Genomic DNA, 15,979 nt, shown 5'->3' on the forward strand with positions numbered 1-15,979 from the left:
GCAGAGGCCCTGCAGGTCAGTCCTTCACTGTTTCCAAGGCAGCCCCGGGGGACAGATCTAAGCACCCAGTGGGCAGGATCTGTCCCGCAGGCTTTGGGTTTGACAATCTGGTGTACAACATGGATTACCAACTTCCGGGCCACGCAAGCAGCAGGCAAGCATGCAAAGTTCCATTTGCATGAGCAGTGGGCACATGTGTAAAACATGCCCTCCCCCCCACTGCAACTAATGCTGGTACATAGTGCCAGAAAGATTGGGGACTACTGGTATAGAATATTCCTAACTGGCAAAGAAACAATTTAAATCATTGACTCCTCTTGACTAAATCAAATTGATTTTATTTAAATCAATTTAAAATAAATCTTCAACCCATTCTAAAGTTACACCTTTCTTTATTTTTATTTCTGATGAAGAATTAGAAACTACCTGCTTAATTACACAATCATTTTAATGTAACTTCTATTTGGCACACCCGAAAAAACATCACTCTGGTAACAAATTGATCTTATCTACATGGAGATTATATGACTTCATTTATAGTACATTAAGATGGAGGTTTATCAAGCTTTATATCAAATTTCCTATCATAAATAAAATTCTGTATCAAACATCCAGCTACTGTTCACTTATGGAATTTCTCCAGCATTAAACTGATTTCTTAATAAAATGTGCAAAGATATGACTTCTACCACATCTCTCTATCTTTTGAATTAATAAAGAGGAAACAATCATTCTACAACGATCATTTGAAAAGGTTGTTGTGTACAGATTTTAGAGTCATACACCAAAAAGCACATCACAGACACTGATATGAAAGAAGGGTAGTGATCAAATCAGGAGCACTGCTCAGTCATCATTTCTTTTGCACAGCAGGAGAATTGTAAGGAGAAACACTTGTTTGAAGGGAGGGAATCCAATTATATTGGAATAGTTTGCCTAACCTGTGAATAACTGGCTTTTCAAAATAAAATTGCTATCGCTAACAACAGTATTAACAAAATCAACACCGTGGAGATCTGGACCCTTACTACCCTCCCGGCCTTCCGTAAAGCTACTAAGTCCTGGATGTTCCGGCAGGCTGGGGGGCTACTGAAGTATCCAGCCCCACTTCAATTGTGATTGTTGGGTATTTTAATATTCTTTGTATAGTCTTATTTATCCCCTTTCCCTGTTTTATTGTGAGCCGCCCGGAGTCCTTCGGGAGTGGGCGGCATACAAAACTAATAAACAACAAACAACAACTGCACCACCAATTGCATGGGGATGGAAGAGACTTTTTCACCACAATAAAATATCAGAAACAAATTATGTAAAGCATCTGGCATTTTGTTTATCAGATAATTTTGCAAAAACATAGCAGAAACTTTGTTTCTGGAATAGAGAGAGATGTTAACAAAAGAAAGATCAATAGTGAATATGAGCTGAATATCTCAGTCATTAGGGAATTCTTCCTTTCCTTCTTTGAATTTATGGACTCTCCCTTTTCATGGGAAGGAAAAAGATTATGAAGCCCCCATCCCCCTGGACTGCAGCTGTGGCACTTATGCCATCATTGATTGGCTTCACCCTTTTTAGACCAAAAATAATATACGGATATATATATTTAAATTATGATATCAATTTTCTGAATAAGAAATGTTAGAGAAAGTGTACAAACAGAAATAGTAAGCAAAAGAAATTAAATATATAGAATATATATAGAAAAATATAAAGATATACACTATGTAAGATATGTTTTATTATATAGATATTGTATATGTATATTATATTTTATATATAGTATAGATATATAAAATATATTTCTATATATAGAAAAAATAATAGTTAAATTTAGCTTACACCATTCACTGTGTATCTCCATGCCCTTCAGTCTTAGAAACCATTCTTGCTTCAATCACACCACATGATGCTTCATAATGTCTCTTGTCATCTCTCTTTCTGAAAAACTCATTGAATCATTCAACCATAACTTTGTTTTTTCTCTTAACCCTTTCATTCTTTCTTTATATATTTATCTTGCACATTAATCCTATTCATTTTCATTATTATTACATTTCTACTACACCCTATTTCACCTGTTTTATTTCTACTCTACCATTCTCACATCTATGAATGCCTTTTATAAAACTTCAGCCTTAAATTATGTCCAAAACAACAGCAAATATCCATTTGAGGGGCTGCTTCAAAGCATTGGCACTGGCACAGAGGAACCTTCTAGCTTCAGCCTCCTGAAGCTCTCAGAATATGAAACTATAAACCGTGAGTCCAGAAGGACCCAAGTTACTGGTAAGTGTTCCCTGTCTCGTTTATCTGGGAAGGTTGACATGACCAGAACTACCTTTGCTTCCCAATAATGTTCTGAAGCATGCTGGAAGAGCTGATGCCAGCTAGACATATTTTCAGTAAGGTGCATTGTTGCCTTCACCAAGCCATTTCCTGCTCCATTCAACACAGAGGCATGAATAATGAAGATGATCTTATTGCAAACAGATCTGGCATTAACCATCAGCACCTTGAGTCTAGTGGCACATTCTCTTTTTAGATCAAATAACCACTATGTTCTTCTACTGCATTCTTCACTCCCTTTTATATTCTACTGGTAAACCAAGATACCAATTGAACCAATCCCCCAAAAGAGTCTACTTAGGGGCAATAAAATCTAGTGCTCAATTCAACTCCCACTGCCAACTGCTTACCAGGCTCTAAACAGAACTGTTCAGAAGAATAAAAAATTCCCTAAGTGCCATTTAAAAATTAATTGGATCCATAAGGCTCAAAGGGTGGATTGTCAAATAGGTGCCACGATACCACAGAAGTCCCAAGTGGCTTCTAATTGCAAGGGTGCACATTGTAATCTGATAATAACAATCCCTATTTATTTAACACTTATCCATTCTTGACCTTGTATTTTCTTGTTTTTCTACAAGTAATAAATTCCCACTACATTAAACATACTTTAATTCTTCTGCCATAGTCAACTTTCATTTCCATATAGCAACAACAAAAAATAAACGTGCACTTCAAGTCATTTTTTTCTTTCAATGTTTCTTCCTTCCACGGAACCACATACTGCCTACTATTCATTATTTTCACATATTAAAAAGTGTCCATCCTTTTTCACATTCTATCAAAATACACAAATAAGCATCTGATTAGAGACAAGATGTAATTTCACCTCATCTCCCTCATAAATGCAAACAATTGTTCTCATTTGGTTTCTTTTATGATCTGCTGCTATTTTTTTCAATCATTTTATTAAATGTTCTTATAGAAAACATAGCTTACCGTATTTTTCGGAGTATAAGACGCACCAGAGTATAAGACGCAGCAAGATTTTGAAGAGGCAAATTAAAATAAAGTTTTTGCACTCTGCAGACCTCCTAAAAACAGCCCATTTTTCGTGAAAGCAGACCCTTTTTGTCAAAAAAAGGGCATGCACAGCCTTTAGGCGGCTTACAGAGTGCTCCTGGGGAACGCAAAATCGAGCAAAAAATGGTCTGATTTTCGCTCATTTCTGCCCTCCCCAGCAGTTCTCTGCAAGCCTCCTAAAGGCTATGCACAGCCTTTTGCACGACATTTTGGTGAAGGGGCGGGGTTTAGGGAGGCCAGAAATGCTGTATTCAGTGTATAAGATGCACCCAGATTTTCATCCTTTTTTTTGAGGGAAAAAGGTGTGTCTTATACTCCAAAAATACAGTAATTTCTGACATCACAGGATTTGGTTACTTCGAGAAAGAAAAGAAAGCCACTTTTTCCTAGAGTTTATGATTTTATTTCAAAGCTCCTGACAATTATACAATTATAATATTTAGTCAACCTCTAATTCAAAGTTCTTCTTCCTGCAATTGTTCCTAAAGGACAACCTTTTGCTCTTATGTATTTTCTACTTGGAAAAGCCCTGAAGCTGGTTTCTGTGTCACCCAAATCCTAAGGCACCTGTTCTCCATCTTTCCTTTCTAATTTATTTTTGTTTTCTATTGAGGACTATTTCTAGTATGCATTGCCCTTATTTGCTGTTTTCTGATTTTTCACTTTCCATGATTTACGACATGAAACAAGTGGGAAGAAATGTCAACATATTTTAAGTCTGTGTATTTGCAGATATCTTTCTTTACTAGCTACATCAGAACTTATGAGATCAATTCACCTTATTTCTTAAATTCAAGGAGAAAGCAATAGAAAAAGGCTGAGCAATTGCTTACAGTGAGAAATCTTAGAAAGTGTCATGTGAAACCAAAGTTGAGCTCACAAACTGCCTCTGCTTAGCTTTCAGGAGTTTCCAATGTCACTTTCTCCTATTTGATGTGTTCTCACAGCTATGGGATCAACTGAAGAGGAGAACCACAGGGATGGAGTCAAGAAAAACAGAGAAGACATAGGCACGTGCTAGGTAAAAGTAGAAATCCTTTAAGTTTTGAGTATGGCCATTACAACAGCTATAATATATGAATTAAAATACATTAATATATTTAATTAATAAAAAATTAAACGCATCATTAGATGGAATATGACTGCTTCCTATGAAAATACAGCATATTAAAAAATACCATAAGAATCTTGGAGGCTCATGGAACATCCTCACTGAAATTATCCATGAAAGCTGCAAATCTTTACTTCTCTATCTAGATTGTAGAGTATATATATTGGTTTAGCATACAGTTGTTACAAGAAACCAGTCAACAAATATTCAGAATCTTTAATACATATTTTAATTAATACTAGTAATCTGTTCAATAAATAAGAATTATTCTGTTTTGTCATATATAAGAATAGATGGCTAAACTGAATTGAAGTAGTAGCATTCTGAATAGCACTTCTTTCTCCCAGGGCCGAAGGAAAAGTAGCAGATTCCAGTTGATAAAAAGTAAAGACATGAATATGTACTGTTTATGTCAGGGGTGTCAAACTCGATTTCATTGAGGGCGACATCATGGTTGCGGGGGGTGGGCTGGCCTGCTCAACATCACTTGTGTTGGAGGTGCCTATGGTGACCTGAGCATTCTGTGGTGAAAACAGGCTCCCGAGCTCCATTTTTAGCTGTGATGACCTGCTGCAACCCTCTGCCAGCAAAAATGGAGCCCGGGACAGCCACGTGGCTCTGCCGAGTTCCATTTTCGCTGGCAGAGGCACCACGGACCAGACCTTCATTGTTTCCAGGGAGGTCCCGCAAGCCCAATCTAAGCATCTGCCTTGAGTTTGACACCCCTGTGGTATATGATTACCATTATAAATCCTTAAAAGTTTCAATTTCCATGAAATTCAAGTTGTTTGCACACTTCAATAAACATTATAAACATATATTCTTACTGCTTTTAGAACTAGTACTACGGGGATATAATATTGATCTCAAAATGTTTCAAACTAGATTATAAATTTAGATTGTTCAAATAATTTAATGATGCAATATATAAGGTGGAAGTCGCCTATACCCACGATGGGTGAAGAGGCGTCAAGTACAAGTACAAGTACAATATATAAGTGCCATATGGCCAATTATATTCCTAAGAGGCATTTTAGAAGTTAAGCCATCTTCGTCTATGGTAGCCAAAAAACAGGTGTCTGGTAATACTTTTTCAGACTATAGCAAATCATAACTTCATCCTGATGATGTAGAAGTGGTAATGCTGAAGTAAGTAAAATGTGAAATAGATTCTATCCTATCAATTAGAAATAGTAATGTATTTCAAATCCATTATTTGTTAAGACTTTCTAAAATAGTTGAAACCTTTGATGTAAGGTAAGCAATCTCTCATTCAAACCTGTTGGTGTAGTTTCACTGTTCCAGAACAGTTACCTTGAGATCTTGAATATCCTGGGTTAAAATGTCCCAGCATTATTTTATCTTCGTTTTGAACATTGATGTCAAACTTGTAGGAATTTGTTATTTTGTGAAACATTTGGTCTGTTTGTTCAACACAAAACACAGAATGGCTTTTTTTTTTTGGCAAATAGTGGAATATTAAAAGAAGAACATGTAAACTTATCTCTGATCTTGTGCATAAAGTATTTGGGTCTGTGATGTACTGTTGCCATAAATGTGAGGCAAAGTTGACATTTGAGCTGTTACCAGTGGTGTTCCATATTGTCTGCTGTTTGTATTGCTTGCGAAAATCTGTTAAAGGTTGGGTGGTTGACAATATTGAAACATGGGTCTGATATCCAGTGCAGATAACGGACTGATAATAGAAAATGCAGTGACATTGTGCAATATGGGTTGTAGCTTATTAATAATATGTTTCAGTGGCTTGAGATAAGTTGTAGATGACAACTAACAGTGTTCTATTGCTTTGTTTTTGTGGCCTTTTAATAGGTTCCCCCAGGGAATTGAGCCCAACAAGGTTCATTCATTACACTGGTATTTTGTTTTGTTTTTCATTTTAAGGCCAGTGATATTATAGCAACTATAATTCATACATAGAACAGAATCTCTGCCACTGAATGCTAAAGCTTTTTTCTTCCTCTGAAAAAGACCAGATTTTTTTATAACTGAGATGGGGACAAGTAGTTTTAAGGTTTAAGTAATTGTTGATAAAGTAGCTTTCCAATTATCACAGCCCTGCCAGGAAAAGCAGGAATGCATTGTTTGTTAATGATCACAACCAGGGGTCCATGCTTAACTCTTTTGTCAGAACTACAGCAGATCCTCCCTGCAGCTTCACCATTAACATGCCTGTTTCCTGTCAGCCTACTCAGAGATAATGTCATTTATCTCAAGGGGGCACAAGACCAGTCATTAGCTTCAATAACAGACTTCAAACAAAGGCCGGATGATGTTTTATCCAAGGTGCATGATCAACAGTCAAGAATCTTACTGCTTAAGAATTAAGAAATTTAGAGCTTCCATTAAAAAAAAAACCAATTGTTTTCACATAATATATCAATAATTTTACTTAACATTTTTAAAGAGTTCATTTCTTAGAAATGTAAGTGGACAGCTTTTATCACATATGATTTGATAAATGGTATTAACTCACTAAATTTATCCTTTGGGAGATTTCCCTCTCTCTTCAAAGTTCTTTTTTTCTTTTTTGCCTCTGGGAAAAAAATGATGGAATAATTCAACCACTTGCTAAGTAATGAGTCTTTTGAAAAACTGACCCTCATTGTGGTTGCCTGCTGGAGTTGATTATGTGTATTCTCAATTATTCAGTGTCAAACTAACCTTTCATTAAAAATATGGGTGACTATAATATATATCGTCCCTGAGCTTTTTTATTTTAGCAATTTATGATTATTCTATAAAGTTACAGTTAAACATTTGAAATCTAAAAACAAAGATCAGCCAATGAGTTTATTCATCTCTGTTTTACTCTGAAAACTTGAAGTAGTATGCACACATTCCACTTTACTTGGAATTTTGTTATTGAACACCTCTGTGGTTATATGATATTTATGCTTGGCAGCATTAACATTCTTTTCAATTACCGAACCATGAAATGCTGCTTTACAAAAATAGTACTTATATAGCTACCATTAAAAAGGGCTTAAAGGAAAACTTCTTAAAATAAAGAGAATAAATTTAATATCAATATAGCTTTATATTTTTTTGCTTTTTTTCAACTGGGTATTTATGAAATTATTTATAATGGTAACATTTTCTGCTATCTCATGTCAAATCAATTTGTTTTTCCCATTTGTTCACAATGAGGAAATCTCTTTAAATATTCTGCTGTATAAATATTTCTCACCATTCTCTACTGTTTCAGTGTTACTTTAACCTTACTGAGGAATTCAATACAGAATGGACCTTGTCTGAGGAGGTCAGTATGTTCACAAAGAAAGCTTTCCTCAGCCTAAAGACAGCATCTCTTCACCTCCACCGCCCCGCTCCCAGCCAAATGTGGTCACACTACTAGACAACCCTATATAGAACATTAAGAACTCTGAACTGAGCTCATTGTTAAGCACCCAGTAGTTATCAGTGTTTTCAACAGCTAAATCTCTTATGTAGCTTTCAAAACTGTTTGCTGTCAAATCACAATGGACTTTGTTCTTAGCTACAACCCGTGACCTTTCTGCCCCTTCTCTCACTCAACTATGAATAAATGAGTCCCAAATCCTAGCATTCATGGGCATATTTACATACAAACAACATATACTTCCATAACCTCATGAAGTCAAAACATTTTCAAAATGTTCACTATCCTTCAACATTAAAGGAAACATGAAAAAGTTCAGAATGTGTACTACAACCAGTTACAAGTTTCACACTATAATAAATGTACATGAATACAAAGAAGCAACCTAATTACAACAGAAAATTACTCTGCATGCTGATAAAACAGTGAACAGCTCATCCTCTACTTCTTCTTCTAAAGAACAACCAATTAACAACACATATCCTACTTAAATGCATTAAGGTATATTATACACATTATATAACATTATATATGAAGTTATATAAAATTATCATGCAAAGTATTGGATAAACACGCAAAAAAACAGTAGGCAAAATATCAAAAAAAACCAGACAGCCAAATCTTAGGTTGATTAATTTTTTCTGTAACTTGATAGTTGAAATTTGGCAATGTTGAAATGGAGCAGGTTTTAACATTCCAGCCCCTCCTGTCACATCCTGGCAACCAAATCTTTTCCTTTGTTTTACTCACTGAAACATGTAATTGGTATGCTAAATACCAAAAGGGTTGAACAAGCACATAACCTCTGACATTTTGCAAACTTAAAAGAAATAGTTAGTGGATGCCAAAAGATTCCACTGAACATATTTTCACATGGCTTCAAAAGATAAACAGAAGAAACCTAAAATTGGCAATTCAGCAATACATAAGAAAATAAATTGGAATCACACCATTAAGGAAGCTTTAACTGTCTTTTTGTTATTGTTGTTGTTAAAAAAAAGCCCTATTCCAAGAAAGAAACCTCAGAGTTTAAATGTTCAGCGATTGCTTAATTTAAAAAAGAAACAAGTTAAAAGACATCCAGATTTAAGTGTATAAACTGATTCATTCACCCACTGTTGCCAGATCCATGCTGAAGCCAAGAAAGATTTTATTTTGGGCTCTTCCCCAACTTGTCTCTCAATAAAGGCCAATTTAATTTTCAGGTTTTTTTTCCAAGCAAGGCTGCCCTTGAATGTTTGTTTGTTTTTAAATCCTGTTTGAAAAACAGCCATATTATTAGTTTTACATTCACATGACTTGATTAAAAGGAATTTCCCTCAATAGTAAAAGGAAAAAAAAACCTCAGGATGTTTAAGACAGTAAGCCAACATCCTCCTTCCAGAGACAATGGGCAGCTCTGCAGGGCTCTAACAAGTGAAGCCATTAAAGTCAATATAAGGCTGCAGCAGTGGGTGTTACTAGTAATTCAAGCTCTACCAATTCTATACAGACAAGAACTGAAATGAGAAGTGTTCTTTTGGCAAAAAGCTACTCCAGACTGGTTTGTTCCTAGTTTACACATTACCTCATTTACATTACACTGGCTGAAATGTACTTGCTTGTGTATGAATTCATTCCTCATATAATTTCTTGTGCGACTAGTATGAAAAGGAACACAAAAACTGGAGAAAACCACACCACTCTCTAATCTCTTGTTGCCATGACAGCAGCCTTTGAGATACTGAAATGTTCAGATTGCCAGCTAAACAAAATTGTTGAATGTGAACATTTGGCTGAAAGATTAAAAGGCTAAGGGGGTTACAAAAGGGCAGCACCTCCCACATTCCAGGCATCCACTGAATCCAATCAAATGGCTCTGACTCTTTAACCACAACTATTGTGAAGACTGGATTAGGGCAATTTATCTAGATAGTTAAAGCAGATTAGAGAACTACAATTTGAAGACTATTGGCAACAAAAGCAAATGCCTACTGTACTAAGTTAATTAAAAAAAAAACAAGCATTGGATTTTAGGATAGTTTTCAGACCAAGGAGAAACACTGCACTAACTCAGAAGACAAACCAAATTTAGGATGTAAACTGAGCTAGTGTTTTTTTTCAATTGGCTGAAGGTAGCAGCAGAGGGGGGGGGGAGAAAGAGGTAGTGTTGAATCACCATTCAAAGCCCTAGTTTGCAGGCTTATAATTAGAAATCAATTTTATATATTATATAAGGTTTATGTGCTCTAAATTAATTACCTTGGCGATCATTTTTTAAACCACACAATTTTTTGCAGCAAACAGTTTCCTGTTGAGGAGTTACAGGAGCCTAATATTTACTAAAGTATATTGTGCAAATTCACCAAATGCCTTTTAAATAGCACATTTTCAGAGTTCTTTAAGCTGTAGTGTACTAAATAAGCCAGCTAAAAACTTTCTCACTTTTGGACATTAGGCTGGGAATTGTAAAGAGGAATAATGTCAAGACAATTGTATACAATCATGTTGCAAACCATTGCTCTGCATGGAAGTAGGGAGGGGTTGTCTTTTGTTTAAACAACCTGTGGAATTAATTTGAGTCTTAATTATAACGCAACAATAGCTCCCTGGATGACAAAGAAACCTTCTGTCTTCTGGATACAGAACAATTGGTGCTTACCCCAAACCCTGCCCCAGTGAGCAGCCAAGAGAAATCAGTAGCTTCCACTTCCCCTCACAATGCAAGGCCATTTATCCTTAACAGAGCACATTCTTCAGACTTTAGTGAAGAGGAAGAAAAACACACACATTTTTTCAGCTATTCAACAAACACGCAGTGCACATCCAGGAACTCTCTGAGAATGTAGATAAGAAGAAAAGAGACTTCTGGACAGAGGACAAAGTGTTCATCTATATTTGGAGATAAAGGTTGTACACACAGATTTCAGGACAGTGTGGGTTCCCCTCCCCCACTGGACTTGCACCAAACAGCTTCTAAGCACACGGCATGCCTGCTGACAAAGCATGCCTTATGGCAGTTTCTGAATTATGTAGAGCGTCTTGGCTTTTGTACAAGAGGCAATAACTCTCTAACAACTCCTTCTCCCCACACCCACACCAAGATTATCTCTCTAATTCAAGGAGCTAAAGGAATCAAGAACCTGTTTAATCGCTCTTCCTTGTAAATCAAAGGATGGTGCAAGTTATTCAGATACCTGGAGAGACAGAACACCTCCACTCCCCTCCCCCCCCCTCCAACAGACACCACCAGGATTTCAATGTAGGATACACACAAAAGGCTTCATTCCAAACAGCAATCACAACAACCTCCCAACTTGCAAGATAAAACACAATGAAGGCAAAACCCATCAAAGTGACAATTTAGACATCTTTTCCTAAAAACCAAACACTCCATGTCAGATAACATATAACCCCAGGCCATAGGTAGGCAATTCAGAACATTAACTATAAAGAAATAATGAACCACATACAAACCGAAGCAGAGTTGTACAAAATTTATCGAACAATGAATGGTGAATTACTCCTACCTTTTCTGTTTTCAGCTTTTTTATTCTCCTGTGGCTTTCCTCTTCTTCCTCTTCTTTCTTTACCAAAATAGAGTTCCCCATTAACCCTGAATCTGGAGCACTTTTGTTCACATCCCCAGCTGTGGAGGAGGAGGTACAATTGAAAGGGATGCTGCTCCCAGCACAACCTCCCTTGGCCCCAAAACTGTACAAGTGCCCAGGAGCAGTTTGGCTAGAGTTATTTGAGGGTCCTTGCTGTAGATCAAGTTGCCGGTCTTTCCTGGATTTCCCTCCATCTTTATCCCGCTTGGAGCCTCTGCTGGCTTGGGTTTTACCTGTTTTCTCCTCCTTAGTTTTCCCACAATTGGCAAGAGTGTTGTTATTGATGCTGGTGGTACTATTATTGCCATTTGGGCTGCTGTTCATACTTTGACCCAGTGCTGAATTCATGCCACCTGCCTCGCTTGGGCGCCCTTGGACTTCCTGCCTCTTGCCAGCACTGCTGATTTCAGGAATTCCATACAAGGCAGCAGAAGGCAGAGATTTACTAGCATCCTTCGAAGTTTTACTCCTTTTCACTTTTGATTTGCTAGTTTCTTTGTGTGAGGAATTCCCCTGAGAAGCAGGGGGCTGAACAGAAGAAAATTTTAGGCCATCAGCTAAGGCTGAGGTAGGATTAACTCCACTAGAAGCAAGACTCCCACAATCCTTGGAATTGGTAGAATTATTCATCTCAAACTTTTGTCTGTCTTTTTCCAAATCTGCATCCAAATCAATTATTAAATTCCCAACCCCGATTTCCCAGTCATCACCACTGTCATAGGTATCAACTGTGTTTGGATCCACACATTTGCCAGCAGTGGAAGTGTTCAATGACATCCTGAAGATGAGAACTCTTGAGTAAAAATCAGACGAACTTTCCTTTGTAGATGAGGGGACATTCGTTTATCTCCGTGGGACTTTTTAAAGTGTAACTCTTCTTGCTTTCCTCCCCCAGGTATATCTGGGTATATACCCTGAAGTCCAGGTCCACCTTTTCCTGTGAGGAAGGGGAAAAGTCGAATATTTCTTGGCTGGGTCTTATCAGAATACAGTCAAACTGATATTAGAGGCACATAAGAAAAGACATTCCATATATTAATTTTTGACATGTCTGTAAAACTGAAGCCTTTGATAATAAGCCTCTTTTCTACGGTTGCATCCCATCATCCATGATAATTTCTTAAAATGCCATGTGCCCAAAAAACCAACCAACCAAAAAACAAACCAACCAAAAAACCCCAAGCCCAAATAATTATACTCTTAAATTGCAGCATTTAATTCCACAAAATTCAAAACTATCAAATGTGATTCTGTATCATTTAAGCACAATGAGGAAACCTCTCTCTCTAAAACCCATTTTCCCCATTATGGGGGGGGGGGGAATCACCACCCCCTTCAAGTTCTGTATCTGTTCCCTAGACTGAATTAGCTTGTTTCTGTAAGGAAGTATCTCTGAGAACAAAATAACAATAAAAGTACATTCATTCTAAGATTTTAATCTGAGGGAAAGGAATGCACCATTTTTATTTAAAATGCATTTAAGATAACACATCTCAAAGTGGTTCTAATGTCCACTTAGGTCACCTACTGCTCAGACTGTTAAATATAGTATTACTGACTGTACAGGAAACTGATTAAGACATACACTTTAAACGTTCTACACCAAGGTGGCCTCTAACCGCAAGAGAGTGTGTGCTTGACACAGCTTAGCTAAAATTATTTTTAAAGGAATCTTTTTTCTCTTAATGTCCATGTCCAAATATTTAGATATATATTATGTACATTGCTTACCTTTAATCCTTTATCATTTTTTTTTAAAATTAAGCCAGAGAAATCAAAATTCTGTTCTTGCTGGTCTCAGCAAGAACTCAATATCCCACTTCATTTTACTTAAAGAGCAAGTAATCAAGAAGTAAAAACCAACTAACATTTCGGGCACTGTAATCGTCAAGAAACATATTTCCTTCCTTTTTGGCACACAAAAGAGGTTCTTTCCTCCCACCTTTTTTTTTTAAAAAAAATGGTTTTCCTTCTTAAGTATTTTGTTCCTCACAACTTCACAGGCTGAAAGATAGTATTTCACATTCAAAACACCAGAAGCCACAAGCACACAAAAAATCCTTTTTTTCTTCTTTCCTTGAACAAGCACCAAGATATGATTGTAATAAAGAAATAAAAATTGAAAAACGTTTTCCGCAAGTTCACATCCAGTCTTCAGTTCCAGCTTCTGTAGCCATCCTGATCAGTAAGTAATGATTCCATGAAACAAACCTACAGGCGTCCGGTTGTTACAAGGCAGAATGTGCTAACATCGAGGAAAATTAGTGAAAGGGGGGGGGGGAGGGAAAGGACTGAAAATCTGGGCTGGATTCCGCCTGTTAGTTGGGAAGTGGGTTTTTTTTCCTCCTCCGGTGCTCACAGATCTGACTTCTTGAACTAACTTGAGGGGGGGGGGAATGGAAGGGAGAAGAGGGAGGGAATAAAATCAGGGTCTGATGAACCAGTTATCAAAACATCTGATGGAGTGTTGAAAAAAAAGAAAGTCTGAAAATGAAGCAAATATTCCTAAACAGAGAAAATGATTGAAAGTTTTTGAGGGAATAGGTCTTTTTTCCCCCCAATTAAATACCAGTTCCTGGAGAGGAGATGTAGTTTTAAATCAAACAGATCACAGAATGAGCCATTCGGTAATTAAGAATCCGAAGAGATAAAATGTGTCATTATTTTTAGAACAGAGATTTTGTTTGGTCCTCCCTTCTACTCTCGAAAAATGTTTCAGCCAACGCTGGTTCATCTTTCACATTTCCTTCTTCCCTTCTCGCCTTTCGATCTTGGCTTTAGTATTTTTAATTAGCTGGTGTTTGGAAGATAAAAAAACGGTAATGAATTGTTGATAGATTGGAAACTGCAGAGTCGGTTCGCTGGAAATGTATCAGGGAGAAAACAGAAGAGGGAGGCAAGGAGGGAGGGGGATGGGCGGGTTAGTAGCAACCAACCACCTAAAAGGAGCGATTTTGTTACAGTTCAAGCTTTTCACATCACGTGAGGATCAAGGGCTCAATTGGTTGTCGTGAGAACAAAAAATGGGTGACAACCGTATCAAGAAAATACTGATCTGGTCTTTAAAAGGCGGAGGGGGGGAATCTATTTCCTCTCTTCCTTCATCCCCTCTTTCCCCCTCCCTACCTGCTGGGGCTGGAGCAGCTACAAGTTATGCATCTGAAACGCTGCTCCCGAGAAGTGACTACTCCCGATATAAGAGGTGAAATGAGCACCCCAGGTTTGCAAACCGTCTGTTGCAGTGGGAGGAGGGCGATCGTCCCCTTTCTCGCCCTTTCTCTGAATTCGGTGCCATCAGGAATTCGCCATGAGGAGGATGGCTTCGTGGCGGATTTTTAAATGCCTCTCTTCTCTTTCTCTCTACAGCACAACGAAACATTCCGTGGCATTCAAATTAGTATTTTCTTTATTGGATCATGGCAGTTCTATGGGCGGGATAGGGGAACCGGAGCAGCTTTTTAAGGGTGGTAGAAAAATATTCACTGCACCCACAACACACGGGCATCCTCCTCCTGCCCCACTTTTAACAGCAGATTGTTTATTTGCATGTGACAGAAGAAAATCTTTCCCTTCCAAAGGATCTTAAATTCGGTTTTCTTTATCAAGCTTTTGTTTTAGGGCTGATCTTGAAGCAAGGAACAAGGCGATCTTTAAATGTTTTTTTTTAAAAAATTTCCCCCATTTGGTCAGTTAAACCCCAAAAGGTAATACGCTTTAGCGCGCTCCTTCCCCCCTGCTCTTCCCCTCAAGTGTACTTTCCAGGATGATTTGTGTGAGAAATTGCAATGCTTTCACCCTCTCCTACGTACCCTTTGGTGTATTTTTGTTTTAAACCCACCTACAACCAAGCTTTCTTTGCAATGCACATCTTTCTTAACGCTCGCTCCCCTTTTCATATGAAAAAGAGACAGATAAGAGATAAGATAGCTCTAAGATATCCCCTCTAAGTGCTATCGATACACACGAAGTCGTACTTACTGTATCGAATCGAGTTGACCTTTTCCTTCTACAAGTGCAATGAGTGTGTATGGTTGCAGTCGATTTTTTTTATTTTTGGAAAAAAAATTAATTTCCTCGACAGATTAAGGGGGGGCTTTTGAAGAAAAGAGCACCAGATTTCGTGAACCATTAAAGGCTTTTTTCTAAATTGAAATAAAAAAAACTTGAAAACATAGAGCCTTTCATTTTCTCACATGAGCTCGCTCTCTTACACACACTGCATAAATCAAGCTGCCTTTACTGCACTACTGAACAGCAGAAATCAGAACTGGAGAGAAGCTAGAGTGTGAAGCAAGCCTAGACTCCCGTACCTGAAAGGGACTTTTCTTTGTTCCCAATGCCCTTTCCCTTCTGTCCAATCAGAAGCCAGCTTTTATGAAACTGAGCCGTCTCATTGGATGGTGGTTCTTCTTAGCTGCCGGAGGGTGTGAGAAATGCGCGCACACCCACATACAGACACAGTCTTGTATTTTGCAATCCTCAGCCTATAGGAGTCCTCCATTAGGCAAGTCTCTTGCTACAGCAAGATAT

The 15,979-nt window shown here is 37.6% G+C and overlaps 1 protein-coding gene across 5 annotated transcripts in view; it reads right to left on the reverse strand.

Moving 5' to 3' along the window:
* ZNF608 (zinc finger protein 608) overlaps nt 1–15,715 on the reverse strand; it is a 115,847-nt gene extending 100,132 nt beyond the window's left edge. For 3 of the 5 annotated variants that reach the window (XM_087715857.1, XM_087715860.1, XM_087715861.1), the window contains exons 1-2: nt 15,428–15,715; nt 11,369–12,386 (exon numbers count right to left, since the gene is read on the reverse strand). In XM_087715857.1, coding sequence (XP_087571983.1) covers nt 11,369–12,226 — 858 coding nt within the window. In that variant the 5' untranslated portion in view covers nt 12,227–12,386; nt 15,428–15,715. Of the gene's footprint in view, nt 1–11,368; nt 12,387–13,180; nt 14,542–14,575; nt 14,740–15,427 lie in introns of those variants that run through there. The other 2 variants (XM_087715859.1, XM_087715858.1) reach the window with 2 other exon arrangements.
* Nucleotides 15,716–15,979: the final 264 nt, after the last annotated feature.

Source organism: Thamnophis sirtalis, unplaced genomic scaffold (assembly GCF_051295495.1).
Source record: "Thamnophis sirtalis isolate CommonGarterSnake01/CBP01778 unplaced genomic scaffold, rThaSir2_p1.2 scaffold_5, whole genome shotgun sequence".
Taxonomy (NCBI): domain Eukaryota; kingdom Metazoa; phylum Chordata; class Lepidosauria; order Squamata; family Natricidae; genus Thamnophis; species Thamnophis sirtalis.